This window comes from Melanotaenia boesemani, chromosome 15 (assembly GCF_017639745.1).
Source record: "Melanotaenia boesemani isolate fMelBoe1 chromosome 15, fMelBoe1.pri, whole genome shotgun sequence".
Taxonomy (NCBI): domain Eukaryota; kingdom Metazoa; phylum Chordata; class Actinopteri; order Atheriniformes; family Melanotaeniidae; genus Melanotaenia; species Melanotaenia boesemani.
In genome coordinates, this window is record NC_055696.1 from 28,178,234 (window position 1) to 28,191,425 (window position 13,192).

Sequence of the window (13,192 nt, forward strand, 5' to 3'; positions counted from 1 at the left end):
CTGGCTTTCATTGTAAGTAATGTGGTTTTCTTTTTCATTTTCTACTGTGTTCCAGGTGAATTTACTCTGATACAGCAACGCATATCTTGATTCTGATATTTCTGTAATAATCTAATGTCTCAGCTTTCTTTTGAGGCCAGGATTATACATACAGCCCTTGTATTTATTAATATATACTTAATTTATTTGGTCATCTCAGACAGGAGGCAGAAAAATAGGCACCATCAAGAAAAGGTTAAAGTTTGTGAAAATATTATTTGGACTGCTTCTGGTACATGTATTGGAAGAAAACATTGCAAAAACAAATCCATGCTTACTAAAACGTGTTACACCCCGACCAAAATTTCACCCCGATTTGTTTCAGACCCCAAAAAGAAGATTGTGTTTGGAGAACAACAATTAATGTTTGTGCGCTACAGCGGACGTGTGAAAACAAGGCAAGGATAGATGAATAAGTTTCAATACCAGATATCAAGATGACAAATGAGCCAGACTTACTAAATAAAAGTCATTGTTCACAAGTTGCTCTGAGTGTCACAGGCCAAGACAGCTCACCTACAGTACGAGGGATTATTACAAAGCATTCGAGCGAAGAAAAAGTAATAAATAAAACAAAGAAAGCAACTGAGACCCAGTTCTTCAGTTCTTCATGTATTTGTCCATCAGCAGTTTTGCTCAGATTTCAGATTTGTTCCCGGCAACTCGTAGATTCAAACTTTCTAACTACTGTAAAGCATCCAAAGTTGCCACACTGGGTGTTTTCAGCAGTGCTACTGATAATTTCTCTGCATGTCCATACTTTATAGTTGTTTAAGCGATCTTCATGATTGGCTAATAGGTGCTTTCTGCAACAACAAATAAATTCACTTCAGATAGAGATTTAGCTGTTTTGGTATTAAGTGTAAACTGAAATGTTCGTCAGGCGTCTGTTGCAGGTTCAGGTCTACGTGTCCCAGATCAGTCTGGGTCAGGTCCGCCACCCCGTCTCATCGTTTCTGCTCACATCAGTGTTGCTCCTATAAGAAAAAACAAACAAACAAATGATATAAACAACAATACAGTGACAATAATAGCAGAAAAGAGTAATGAGAGAATACCAACATCCCGAGTGCTGTCTGACTCCTGGTGATGAATCCCATTAGCTGAATTTGCACCATGCACCTGAAAAACACAGATGTCATCAATGTGGACCCATGCTTGGCCAGATTCAGCTGCATTCAGCAGCTAGTTAGCTTAGCTTAGCAGAAAGACTGAGACAGCTAGCCGCCTCCACAGAGGCAGATCTGGACAGGGTGGTGTTGGATGTCCATACCCCAGAATGTGAAAATATATAATATATTTGCACTTTAAAACTATTTACTGTACCATTATCCCTTCTTAGAAAACAAAGTCAATATTTAAGCTTGAATTAAAAGAGGTTCATGAAAATAAGTACAGAAAAAGAGCTTCTGCAACACGTAGATTGATCGGATGATCTGTGAATTTTGATATATAAAAAAATATAGTGACAAAATTATCTAATAGAGTTTGTCAGTGTTTCTGTTTTATAGCTTTTATTTTTATATATGCAACACATGTAGTTTTATCATATGTACTGATAAAATAAATTGGGTACATTAGTAATTAATGTAGCCCCCCCTCATAGATCTACCCCTGCATCTCCTCCTGCCTCCAGTCTTTGTGCTAAGCTAAGCTAAATGGCTGTCAGGTACTCTGATATACAGCACATATTAAAATCTATTTTCTCCCTACAGAATTGCTAATGACTGCACTTCTGATTAAATATTTAAAGCTTTTAAAACAAAGATTAAACCAGGGTGGTCTGGGGAAAATGTAATAAATAAGGATTTCTGCTGGCCTTCCACCATCCTGTCCTTGTCATATAATTATTTCTATAACCTTTACACCCTAGTAAATAATCACTTCCATCTTGACAAGTAAAAGTTTCTTTTTCTTCTATTCAATTTACCGGGCTTTTATCTGGATGCCTGCGCATGGCCTGAACCAGCTGGTCGACTTGCTGGTTGTGCTCCAAAGCGTTCCTCAGGGCATCCTCGGTACTGAGCAGCCGCTGGCGTAGGCGGTTCACCTCAGAGTCCAGAGCTGATGGGTCGAGCATGGAGTAGCGCCGGTGATCAGGCGAAGACCGCTCCCGACCCTGAAATAACAAGGAAAGAGGCTCATTAATAAGCTCAGCAGATAAATCATTCATATGATCTAAGAAAGTGTTAAAACACTAAAATCCCCCTCATGGATTCTCTCACTTATCACAGATTATACAGCAAATACACTTATTGTCCCACCTAAAAAAAAAAAAAAAAAAAAAAAAAGGAAGACACGTATATTTAGTTGATTACAGCAGCGTTCTCTGGGGCATCATCTCAACAAGCGTCTGCAGCATCACATTTATTTCCATCCAGTGTTGGATTAATTTTTTTCCAAGATCTTGTAGTAATGATGGGAGAGTCAGACCTCCAGCACAACCCAAAGGTTCTCAAAGGGTTCATGTCTGGACTCTGTGGTAACCAATCCATGTGTGAAAATGATGTCTCCTGTTCCCTGAACCACTCTCTCACAATGTGAGCCCCATGAATCCTGGCACAGTCATCTTGGAATATGGCCGTGCCATCAGGGAAGATGGAGTAACCTGCTCATTCAGTATATTAAAGTATCAGCTGACCTCATTTTTGGACACATAATGTTGCTGAACCTAGACCTGAACCTATATCAGACCAACTGCAGCAACCCCAGAAAATAGACTGCTCCCACAAGCTTGTACAGTAGGCACCATGCATGATGGCTGCATCACTTCATCTGCTTCTCTTCTTACCCTGATGCTCCCACCACTCTGCAACAGGGTAAATCTGGACTCATCAGACCACATGACCTTCTTCTATTGCTCCAGAGTCCAATCTTTATACTCCTTAGCAAACTGATGCCATTTTCTCTGGTTAGCCTCACTAATTAATGGTTTTCTTATGGCTACATGGCTGTTCAGTCCCAATCCATTGAGCTCCTTCACCTAGTCCATGTGGAAATAATTTTCAAGAAATGAGAATCTGCTCCGAGCATCAGTTAGGGTTAAATAACTTGTTGCAGCTGAAACATCCTAATCCATGGAGGAATTATCCAATGGTAGGCTCTTACCTGTTTGCTGAGTTAAATCCAGGTGTGTTTTGGGGGGGATGGGCAGTGTATGAAAGCAGCATTTACAGCTGGCTGAGTCTCACTTTGGTTGTTTAATTCTGATTATTTTTTGTTGATATTCTATAACTGGATTATGATGGAATTAGGTGTTAAATCAACCAATTTATGGGTCATAAAATCAAAGAATTCAGGACAGGATTTCTGTAAAATTTCTCTGTTATTTTAAAAGTGATCTTTGGCATTTTATAAAACATAAATCATGAAAGCACAAGAAAAGGAGGTGAGATGGAAATAATCCACTGTACATGGTCCGTGCACAAAACAACTCAATTCTTCTTAGTTTACTGAATCCAAGTCTGCTCTCCATCATGTTTTTTTCTTTTCCTTTTCTGTGTTTTAACCCTCGTTTCCCCTCAGCCTGTCTTTTCTGGTCCCTTGCCAACCTCCTCCTTTACCGATTCCTCCCAAATATCTACACATATCTACAGTGAGCGTCATCAATCAAATCTTTTACATGTTCAAACTGTGATTTGTGACGTCTGTTTGCCACAATCGGAAGCTTCTGTAAAATGTCTGCCCGTCAACAAGATATTCTTTTCATGGTCGCTAAGTAGGTCGTCACGAGTGTGGTTAGGTAGGTCAGTCGGTCGGTTAGTGGGTAGGTAGGTTAAATTATTCATCTCCTGAATATATATTATAATCCCTGAATAAAAAAAAAAAGTCAGACACCTTGCAGCCCCTCTCCTGACACAGAGATTAGTTTTTCTAAGTCTGATCGATACCCAGAGAAAGACATAAAAAACATGTTTTTGAATTATTGCACAGCTCTGAAGGAGGTTTATAAATCGTGTGGGAAATGGTTCAACCGTTGAACATTCAGACGTCCATTGCATCATGGAAAATGATGTAGGATCTAACTTTCTTTTAAGACAGAAAATCAGGATAATTTGCCCACTTTTGTTTCCAGATCACAAACTGCCCTTCTTAAAGGAGCCACTGCGCCATTTTCTTATGAGTTCAGTCAATAAATCACCTTTATGGAGAATATTTAATAAAAAACAAAACAACATTTTAATCAAGATTTCGGGAATGATTAAATAAAACAATGTTAATGATCATTTGGGTCGACAGTGTTACATCATCAGAGTCCCTGGTTCTCACCAGCAGAAGTAGCTTCTCTCGCAGGGTTTTGATGTCGTCCTGGAGTTTCTGCTCTTTGACCTTCCACTCGGCCTTGCGCACGTCTCGGCTCAGGTCTTTCTCCATGTCCCGTGAGTGGCGATGTGATTCCAGGAGCAACACCCTCAGTTCATTCAGACTCCTGGAGGAAGAGCAGCCAAAGAGCACAGAAACAAGCTAAATGAGGTGTGCTTTCTTTTAATGTTCCTGCTTGTTCTACTTGCTGGAAACTGGGTTATGTAAAGAGAAAAAAAAGGATACCAGCTACTATTTGATCTGGCCTTTTTGCAATTTTCCCAAAATCTAAAGATTCATATGAAGTTATGATGCATATACCACTCCAGAAAAAATCTCAGACATATGAGAAGCTCATTTCACTTCGAGCAGGTTTTCAGGCTTCTGAGGGTTTGGTATGAAGTGACACATAAAACAACATGTTCTGCACACAGCTTGTTCCCATTGTCTCAGAAAGGCCAGAGATTCTGTTTAAACGCAGAATTAATAAAACATGTTTTTTATATTTATATAATTCCTATAATTAAATCATCTAAATGCATACACATACATTCATACAATTTAACTGTATTGTGTTTAAGCATCTTTTAGATTAAATAAATATTTCGTATTAAATCAACATAATTCATATAAATAAATCATGTAAATGTATATACATATATTTATGTAATTTAGTTAGATTTTGTTAAAACATATTTTTTGTATAAATTTATTTTATATGAAATAGACAATTTAATTATATTACAGTTCAACATCTGTTTGAATGCACAATGAAATTTAAATAAAATTTAAAAATCTAATTAAATTAATTTAAATTGAAATGGTGTTTAAATGTAATAAAATCAAATTATAAAAATGTAATACAAAAATAATTGAATATAAATTTAATCTATAAATGTAATAATTAAAACATACCTTATGTATTTTAGAAACTATTGTCGTGTTTAATAATTAAAGACCCTCACTGCGTAAAAGCCCTAGTCAATAAAACTTAATATAGAATTTCCTGCATGCCTGTAATATCTGGAATGTCATTTATTTCCACATCTTATAAGGAGTAATATGTTAAATAATGACCCCAATTGTCAGTTTTATCTGACAGCATTTAATAAAGCTTTGAGGTTTGACACATTAAATTTCGTCCACATTGATATAAGAAGACATCTGACAGGTGGTTTCCCTCCACCTTCTGCTCTCACACACTCTGGCCACCACTTTGATGACGTTGTTGGACACTCAGCCATCATCTTAAAGCTGCACTGATCAAAGTTTTTCTATCAGTAACAGTTTAAATCCCAGATACATGAACCCACAGAATCATCTGTGTCTACAGTTCCCCTCAGGTTAATATTTCACCATCAGTGGTTTCAGGCTAAAACTGAATAAATAACACAAACAAATATTATCCGCTGACATGAGAGAACTGTAGATTTGTAGAACTGTAGATTTTAGAGCACAGCGGTTTCCTGCAGGTATAAATATAATTACTTTGAATCGCTCTTTTAAAACGCATTTTATTGCGATTTTTATTGTCAACAGAAAGCTTTTCCTTTATGAGAAAATAGTTTTACATCAGGACAACTGAGTCAAGGCTTGTTTACAGCTTGCAATAAACACAATGAAATCACAGCAGTGTCTGTGGCCTCCAAGCCCCCGTCCATTACCAACCTGATAATAAAACCTCTTTCTTTTTATGTGGTGTCTGTATCATATGATTTTCCTCCTCTGTAATCCAGACTGCTGTAGTGGAATGTAAAATCAATACAGTGATTACCTTTCTTTCTTCAGCAGCTCCTGGCTGATGCTGACGAGCTGCCCTGAGGCATCATGGGACTTCTTGGTCATGGACTCCAACTCCGCCTCCACACGCATCTTCTCCTTGGCCAGGGCTTCGGCTTTCTTTTCCCCTGAGCGGACTTTGCCTTCGAGAGCTAGCGTAGGAGTAAGATGAAGAGGAAACTCTGAACACTGATGCTCTGCATGAAAATGTTGTTTTTATTGTTTTATCTATTCATATATGATCTTACATGTTAATACTCTTATTTATCTTTAAACTAAAATCAATGAAATGTTGGTAATTGATGTAAACAATGCCTCCTTTGTCAATACCTTTAGGTAACACACATCATAAATTTTGCTCCACACTCCGTATTCATGTCGAATATTACTACAATTCCAAAACAGTGTGATGTTGTGTAAAATGTAAATAAAACAGAATACACTGATTTCCAAATCTCATCAGCCATGAACAACAAACAGATGTTGAAACTGAGACATTTTACCTTTCATGGAAAAAAGGAGCTCATTTGAAATCTGATGGCAGCAACCCGTCTATAAAAAGTAGTTTCAGGGTGATGTTTTGCATCATGTAGCATCTCCTCTTCTTTTAACAACTTTCTGTAAACATCTGGGAAGTGAGGAGACCAGTTGCTGGAGTTTTAGGAGAGGAATGTTATTCCATTCTGGTTCAGCATTGTCTTGCTAAAATCTGCAGGACCTTCCCTGAAAGAGACGTTGTCTGGATGGGAGCAGACGTTGCTTTAAAACCTTCATGTACTTTTCAGCATTGATGGGGCTTCACAGATGAGGAAGCTGCCCACGCCATAGACACTAATGCAACCCCATCCCATCAGAGATGCAGCTTTTTGCCTGTCCACTGATAACAAGCTGACAAGCTGGATGCTCCCGCTCCTCTTTTCAGAAACTCCTCTTTCCCTCTCCATGCTTTCCAGAAACAATTTCACATTTTTATCCATCTGACCACAGAACAGTTTTCCACTTTGCCTCAGACCATTTTAAAGGAGCTTTGGTCCAGAGAAGACGGCGCTGTTTCTGGATCCTGCTCACATATGGCTTCTTCGTTGCAGGATAAAGCTTTAGTCTTCCTGGGTCCATGCAGTAGTTTCGAGTAAAGGATCATGTTTTGTTTAATGCAGAAGATCGCCAGCCTTCAGCCTTGTCCCATGCACACAGAGATTCCTCTCTGAATCTTTTGATGATATTATACACTGTAGATGGTGGGATCTTTAGAGTATTCACAATTTTACATTGAGGAACATTTTTCTGAAATTGTTACACAAGTTTTAAACCCTGTCTGCTTAAGATTGGTGAACCTCTGTCCATCTTTCCATGTGAGAGACTCTGCCTCTCTGAAATGCTCCTTTTATACCCAGTCATGTTGACCTGTTACCAATTAACCTGATTAGTTGTCAATTTTTGTTTTACTTTTCCAGCCTTTTGTTGCTCCTGTTCCAACATTTTACAGATGTGTTGCTGCCATCAGGTTCAAAAGAGCTTATATTTTACACAAAATGGAAAATGTCTCACTATGGAGAAACCTGAATAATGAATATGAAAGCTGAAGATGAAAGGTCGAAGAAGAAGAAAGTTTCTGAAATTTCAGCAAGTCAGAAACACAAGCTTACGCCCACATTTCTAGACTATTTTATTTCAAAAGATTATTTGCTGCAATGTGGAGACAGTAGCAACTAAACTGACAAAGAGCAATGAACATCAACATTTAACCTCCAAGAAGCAGAGTGATGCAACTCTTCCTCACTTTAAGATTATATTTTTCTTTTTTCTTTCTAAAGTACTGTCCATTAATGCACCCTGTCCATCTGCAGCACATGAAGAGTGTTTGGACTCTTTTTGAGGTGACAGGACTTATCAAAAGATTTTCTCTGCCATCATCAAAGTGTGTAATGGTGAAGAGGAACAGAGCTGTATGAAAAAACAAAACATCTTCAGGTGGACTGATGGACGAAATGTCTCAAAGTGATGTGACAAAAGATCCACAAGCAGTAAATTCTTTAGTTTAACATCAAGCTGAGTTTTGGACTGCATTGTTATGAAGAAAAGAGTATGTGTGAGGAGAATTAGGGCTATCTTAGAAAAGGTTGGTGTGTGCTCCCACTATGGATGACGGCGCTTACCTCCAATCTGTGATTTTAGGGCCTCAACCTGGGAAGTGAGAGCAGAGACTTCCTTTTCCCTTTTCAACAACTTCTCTATTGTTTCTGAGTGAAAACAAAACAGACCTTTTTGGAGAATATGGTGATTAAAGAACAGAAATGAGCTGACTGATGCAAGACTGGGAGGTGACAGAGTTTGTGTAGGATGTGGTGCTGTCCAACATCGTAATACTTAGGTGGAAAAACCTTCCTTTTGACCAAAGAATCTGGACTGATTAAATATAATTAAAATTTCCTATAGAATAGTCATTTGTGGATAACTTTAGTATTTTAATATCAGTTTCTTGAATTAGCCTAAAATGGCTAAGCTATACAAAAACTTACACATTTGATCCTAAGTACAAAATATGCCTAATTAAATACCACCTGAAAACACCTGCTAATAAAATAAACTACAAATGAATAACTTTAAGTTGCGAGGGTAGTTGTAGGGAACTCCTAACATTATAAAGGCACATGAGCTGTCATTTCACTGACATGGCAACAAGACATAATGTGAAATATGCCCTTGGTTTGATCCTCCAAGAGGAAGAAGAGGTTAATAGTGATTTGGTGGAGGATGTGTCAGAGTAGGGAGACAACATGGAAGGAACTTTAATTATTGTAATGGTTAAACTTTGTTATATTTTTTAATTACAACAGTTTTAGAAAGTTAATGCCATTATTAAATTAAGTAAAATATAAGTTTTAATAACATTTTTGTTTTTATGTTTTATGTAAAGCAGGACTAGTGTTGTAAAATCAAAAAAATACACTCTTCCTGCTCTTTTCGAAAGATTTATAAAGATTTAATTATTCATTTATCTGTGTGATAACAGCTGTTTATACATTCTTAATAGATCTGTAGTTTAAAATTTGGTATAGACACTTACTATAAAGGAAATCTTAGCCTGGGTAAAAACTGACCCGGACCACGCTGAAGGCACAAAATATAAACAGTATGTAAGGATTAAAGGCTTAATGATTTAAAGTGAAAAAAAGTATTAATATATGGCATATTTACATCAGTTTTGATAAGGTGACATTTTTGTCCTTAGAATCAAATGTGTGAGTTTTTTTAAAGGATCTATTAAGAATTAAACTTGATGATCTATTTGATAATGAAGTCCTTTTAAATGACCTCAGAATGGGCTGTAGGGTTGGCAACAGTACCATCAACCTGCCATGATCTGCAGGTTTTGGTTTGGTAGTTTTGTCATGTTATGTTCTTCTTTGTTTTAGTTTGTAGTTCTTTCCTTTGTGTAGTCTGTTTTGCCTTCTGCTTCCTGTCATTAGTGCACCTGGTTTAATTTGCTCTTTAACTTCACCTGTTCATTATAAATACACCTTGGTTTCCTTTTCACGTTGCCTGTTTATTGTTGTCTTCACGTCATGTAGTTTTCATGTCATGCTTTGGTTCATGTCCGTCGTGTTTGTTTTTCTTGTTGTTAAAACCTTGTTCCTGCACCGGTCTGCCTCCTGCCTCGTAAGCCTGCCCTTGGGTCCTCACCTTCCACGCATCGCAACCCTGACACAACCACTTAATGTATGCTTATGATCTTGTGATTTTTTTGTCTTTACAGTGCTGGTCTACAAGAGATGTCTCAGTATGACACAGACTTTGATATAAAATAAAACTCAAAGAAAAGTATGGTTATGATCGTTCGGAGCGGAGAAATTCAAAGCAGATGTTTCCTGACTTTGTTTTGTTTGGTAAGAGACTGAACGTCTGAATGAATGTAAATATTTGGGGCACTATGTGACTGCAGACCTGTCTAATGATAAAGACATTTACAGACAGTGCAGAGTGTTTAACGGACGGGCCAACATGCTAATCCGCAGGTTTGGGCTCACCAACTGAAAAGATTAGACTCTTTAAGACATATTGCACTCCAATAAATACGGCCCACCTGCGGAGGCACTACAAAAATCGTAGCATGCAAAGACTTGTGTGGCATATAATGATGGTTTGCAAATGCTGCTTAGGGTCTCACGATGGAGCAGTGCAAACCAAATGTTTGTAAATGCAGGTGTGCCAACTTACACTGCGGTTCTGAGTGACCGCATGTTCAGGTGCTGTCAGACTCTGTTAACAGCATTATCGCTACACTGACCAATCCCGAACTGAGCTCAGTGCATTACTTTTTTATTCTATGAACTTACTGGAGTTTGAGCCTATATAGAAAAGCATTTTAATTGTTTTGTGTGTATGTTGTAAATTTAGACCGTATATTGTGTCCATTTGTTTCTTGTCATTTACTGTCAGCTCCATTCCACTCTGCACAGCCTGTGGCAAAAAATAAAAGACCAAGAACATGCAAACTCCGCCTCCCCCCAATTTGAGCCTCCCCCCCAACCACTGACCTTCTTGCTGTGAGGCTGCGGTGCTAACCACCACACCACCGTGCAGCCCATGTGGTCATATACAGTCTGGGATATAAAACAGGCTCTATGGGATGTTGCTTTACTCATAAATTTGTTGTGACCACAGACATCATTTAGATGGAAGTAACTGAGTATGAGTTTAAAACACTGTGTACAGGTCACTGTTTCTGATGCTGCAGTGAAAGCAGTGGAGTCTTTCAGTGAGAACATCACAAGAGCTCAAATAGAGGTAACTTGCTGCAGTCAGAAGCAAAAGTCCAAATTATTTGCATGTGACTGAAACACTGCTGGTTACTAATTATTAATACACACTCTACAATATAGCAAGTTCTGCTTAGTGTAAATTTGAAATATATTTATATGTACAGATAGTTTACAATAATTTATTACAATAACAATTAAATTACAAATTTAAATTTATTTATTTACCATTATGGTTTTACATTTGCTATTTTTTTACATAATTTTGTATGCTGTATTATTTTATAGACGTTAATAATGAATGGGGGGATAACATACAAAAGTAACATACAAACAATAAATACAAAGAATTTGTGTTGCCTTCAGCATATATAAATGAAGTTTGATTTGATGATTTGATCTGAATGCAGAAAAGGGTTATTAGGTAAGAAAAACGATGCAGGATATAAAGATCACACAAATGAACTCTTCTTAGAATTATAAAACCTTATAGATTTGATTCAGTTTAAATCAGCACAGATAATATTCAGAGCCTGAAATAATTTACTTCCAAATAAATAACACTGTCGGTCATCAGCTGATCGCAAGTACCGTCTTTTATGTTGAGCCTGCTTCTAGTTCAGCTGAGGAGGAATCTAGTGGTTCATGGTTCCAGTCTCACGTCAATCAGAAGAACGTTACTGAAGCTGAGGAATCACATATTGATAACAACCGATTTCAATTAGATAGTTTGCCTTTATTTTATATAAATTTTGGTATTAATGAGGTTTGCTTGTGAACCAGCTGGAAAATCTACTAGTTATAGAAAGCCATGCACACGTCTATGGTTCAGGTTCAGAAACAGCAAAGGGACGTCTTCTCTAAACTGTCTGATCATTTATGTGGTGAGAGAAATTATGAGCCGGTTCTTTGATATAAATAAGAGCAGGAACCTTTACACTCTAATTTACAGTTCTATTAGTGAAGTTTCAAATCTCATTCTGACGTACCGATAAGGAAACTAATCATATCAAAATTCTTCCAAGTGTTTCTGATCCTCACAGCCTGAGGTTTGTAACTAAGCCTTTTTACTGAATTTCTGGATATTTTTCAGGTGGAACTATCGGAAAACAGCCCGAGCTTAACCGATTAACTGTTGCAGGGTTTTTAATCAATCATCAGGATGTAATATGAATAAACCAGGAAAACAGATCAACAGATGTAATGATATAAAATCAAACTGACTTAAATACCTTCAATATTCTGTTTCAGCTTCATCTTCTCATCTGAAATTTCATTTTCTTCTATCACCTGAAAAAACAAAGTATTGTAAGAACTTAAATGAGGCACTACAGCAGCACCCATTAGGATGCTTGCAGGATTTCTGGCTCCTCACTCACGTTTGCATCATGGGACATGTAGCGATCAGCCTGGATGGCCTGGAGCTGGTTTGCCCTCACCCTCAGCTTCTCCTCCAGTTTCTGGATCTCCTCCTGGCTCTCAGCCTGGACTTTCTGCAGGGCTCGGTAATCTATCATCTTCTTCTCTGACAGCTCCAGTCTGTCTCGCAGCTCAGCTGTGCTTTTATCCTTCTCCATATGGAGCTTCTCCATCTCCACCAGCCTCTGCTCTGCCTTTTGTAGCTTCTTGGAGACTTCGTCCAGGGCCTGTTTGCTGTTTTGAGCCTCTGCTTCAGACCTCCATGTCTGGCTGCCCTCAGCCAGCTGGTCTCTGGCCTCCTGAAGGCGAGTGAAGAGGTCCTCGCGCTCCTTGGTCAGAATGGCAGCTTCAATCTTATGTTTGGCCTTGAGATTCTCCACCTCCAGCTGGTGCTCCATCTTCAAGCTCTCCAAAGTGGTCCTCAGCTCCTGGGCATCCTGCTCTCGGTCTTCTGGAGCAGCTTGATCTCTTCTCAAGGATGCCTTTAGCTCCTCCAAGGATCGCTGATGGTCATTCACTAAAGTGTCAAATTTAACCTGCGGAGGAGAAAACGAAACAGGAGAAGATGCATATGGTGAAAAAAGTTTATCAGAAATTTAACAAACGATTATCTGATTCACATGTCCCTGAAAACATGTAGCTGCACTTCTATAACACCTCAGCCAGTTTGATGGGCCTTGCTCCTCATCCATGCTGCTTGTATGACACATTGTGTGGTTAGCTAAAGCACTATGTGGTTTGGCTCCTGGGGATGTCACAGGATAACTCGGTCTGTTGAAAATGTCTTAATTTAAAACTATCCTCCATCTTCTATTATTTATTTATTTCCCTGTTGTTCATTTTCTCATCATCATTCTGTTCCTATTAAATTATTTTAATAAGATTCATGTAAT

At 38.1% G+C, this 13,192-nt stretch overlaps 1 protein-coding gene across 4 annotated transcripts in view; it reads right to left on the reverse strand.

Moving 5' to 3' along the window:
- Positions 1 to 345: 345 nt before the first annotated feature.
- The window catches only part of clip2 (CAP-GLY domain containing linker protein 2), a 58,761-nt gene continuing 45,914 nt past the window's right edge, over positions 346 to 13,192 (reverse strand). For 3 of the 4 annotated variants that reach the window (XM_042007893.1, XM_042007891.1, XM_042007894.1), the window contains 8 exons: positions 12,260 to 12,835; positions 12,113 to 12,170; positions 8,277 to 8,360; positions 6,116 to 6,272; positions 4,309 to 4,468; positions 1,970 to 2,158; positions 1,098 to 1,161; positions 346 to 1,016 (listed from right to left, as the gene is read on the reverse strand). In XM_042007893.1, coding sequence (XP_041863827.1) covers positions 1,000 to 1,016; positions 1,098 to 1,161; positions 1,970 to 2,158; positions 4,309 to 4,468; positions 6,116 to 6,272; positions 8,277 to 8,360; positions 12,113 to 12,170; positions 12,260 to 12,835 — 1,305 coding nt within the window. In that variant the 3' untranslated portion in view covers positions 346 to 999. The remainder of the gene's footprint in view (positions 1,017 to 1,097; positions 1,162 to 1,969; positions 2,159 to 4,308; positions 4,469 to 6,115; positions 6,273 to 8,276; positions 8,361 to 12,112; positions 12,171 to 12,259; positions 12,836 to 13,192) is intronic. The other variant, XM_042007892.1, reaches the window with a different exon arrangement.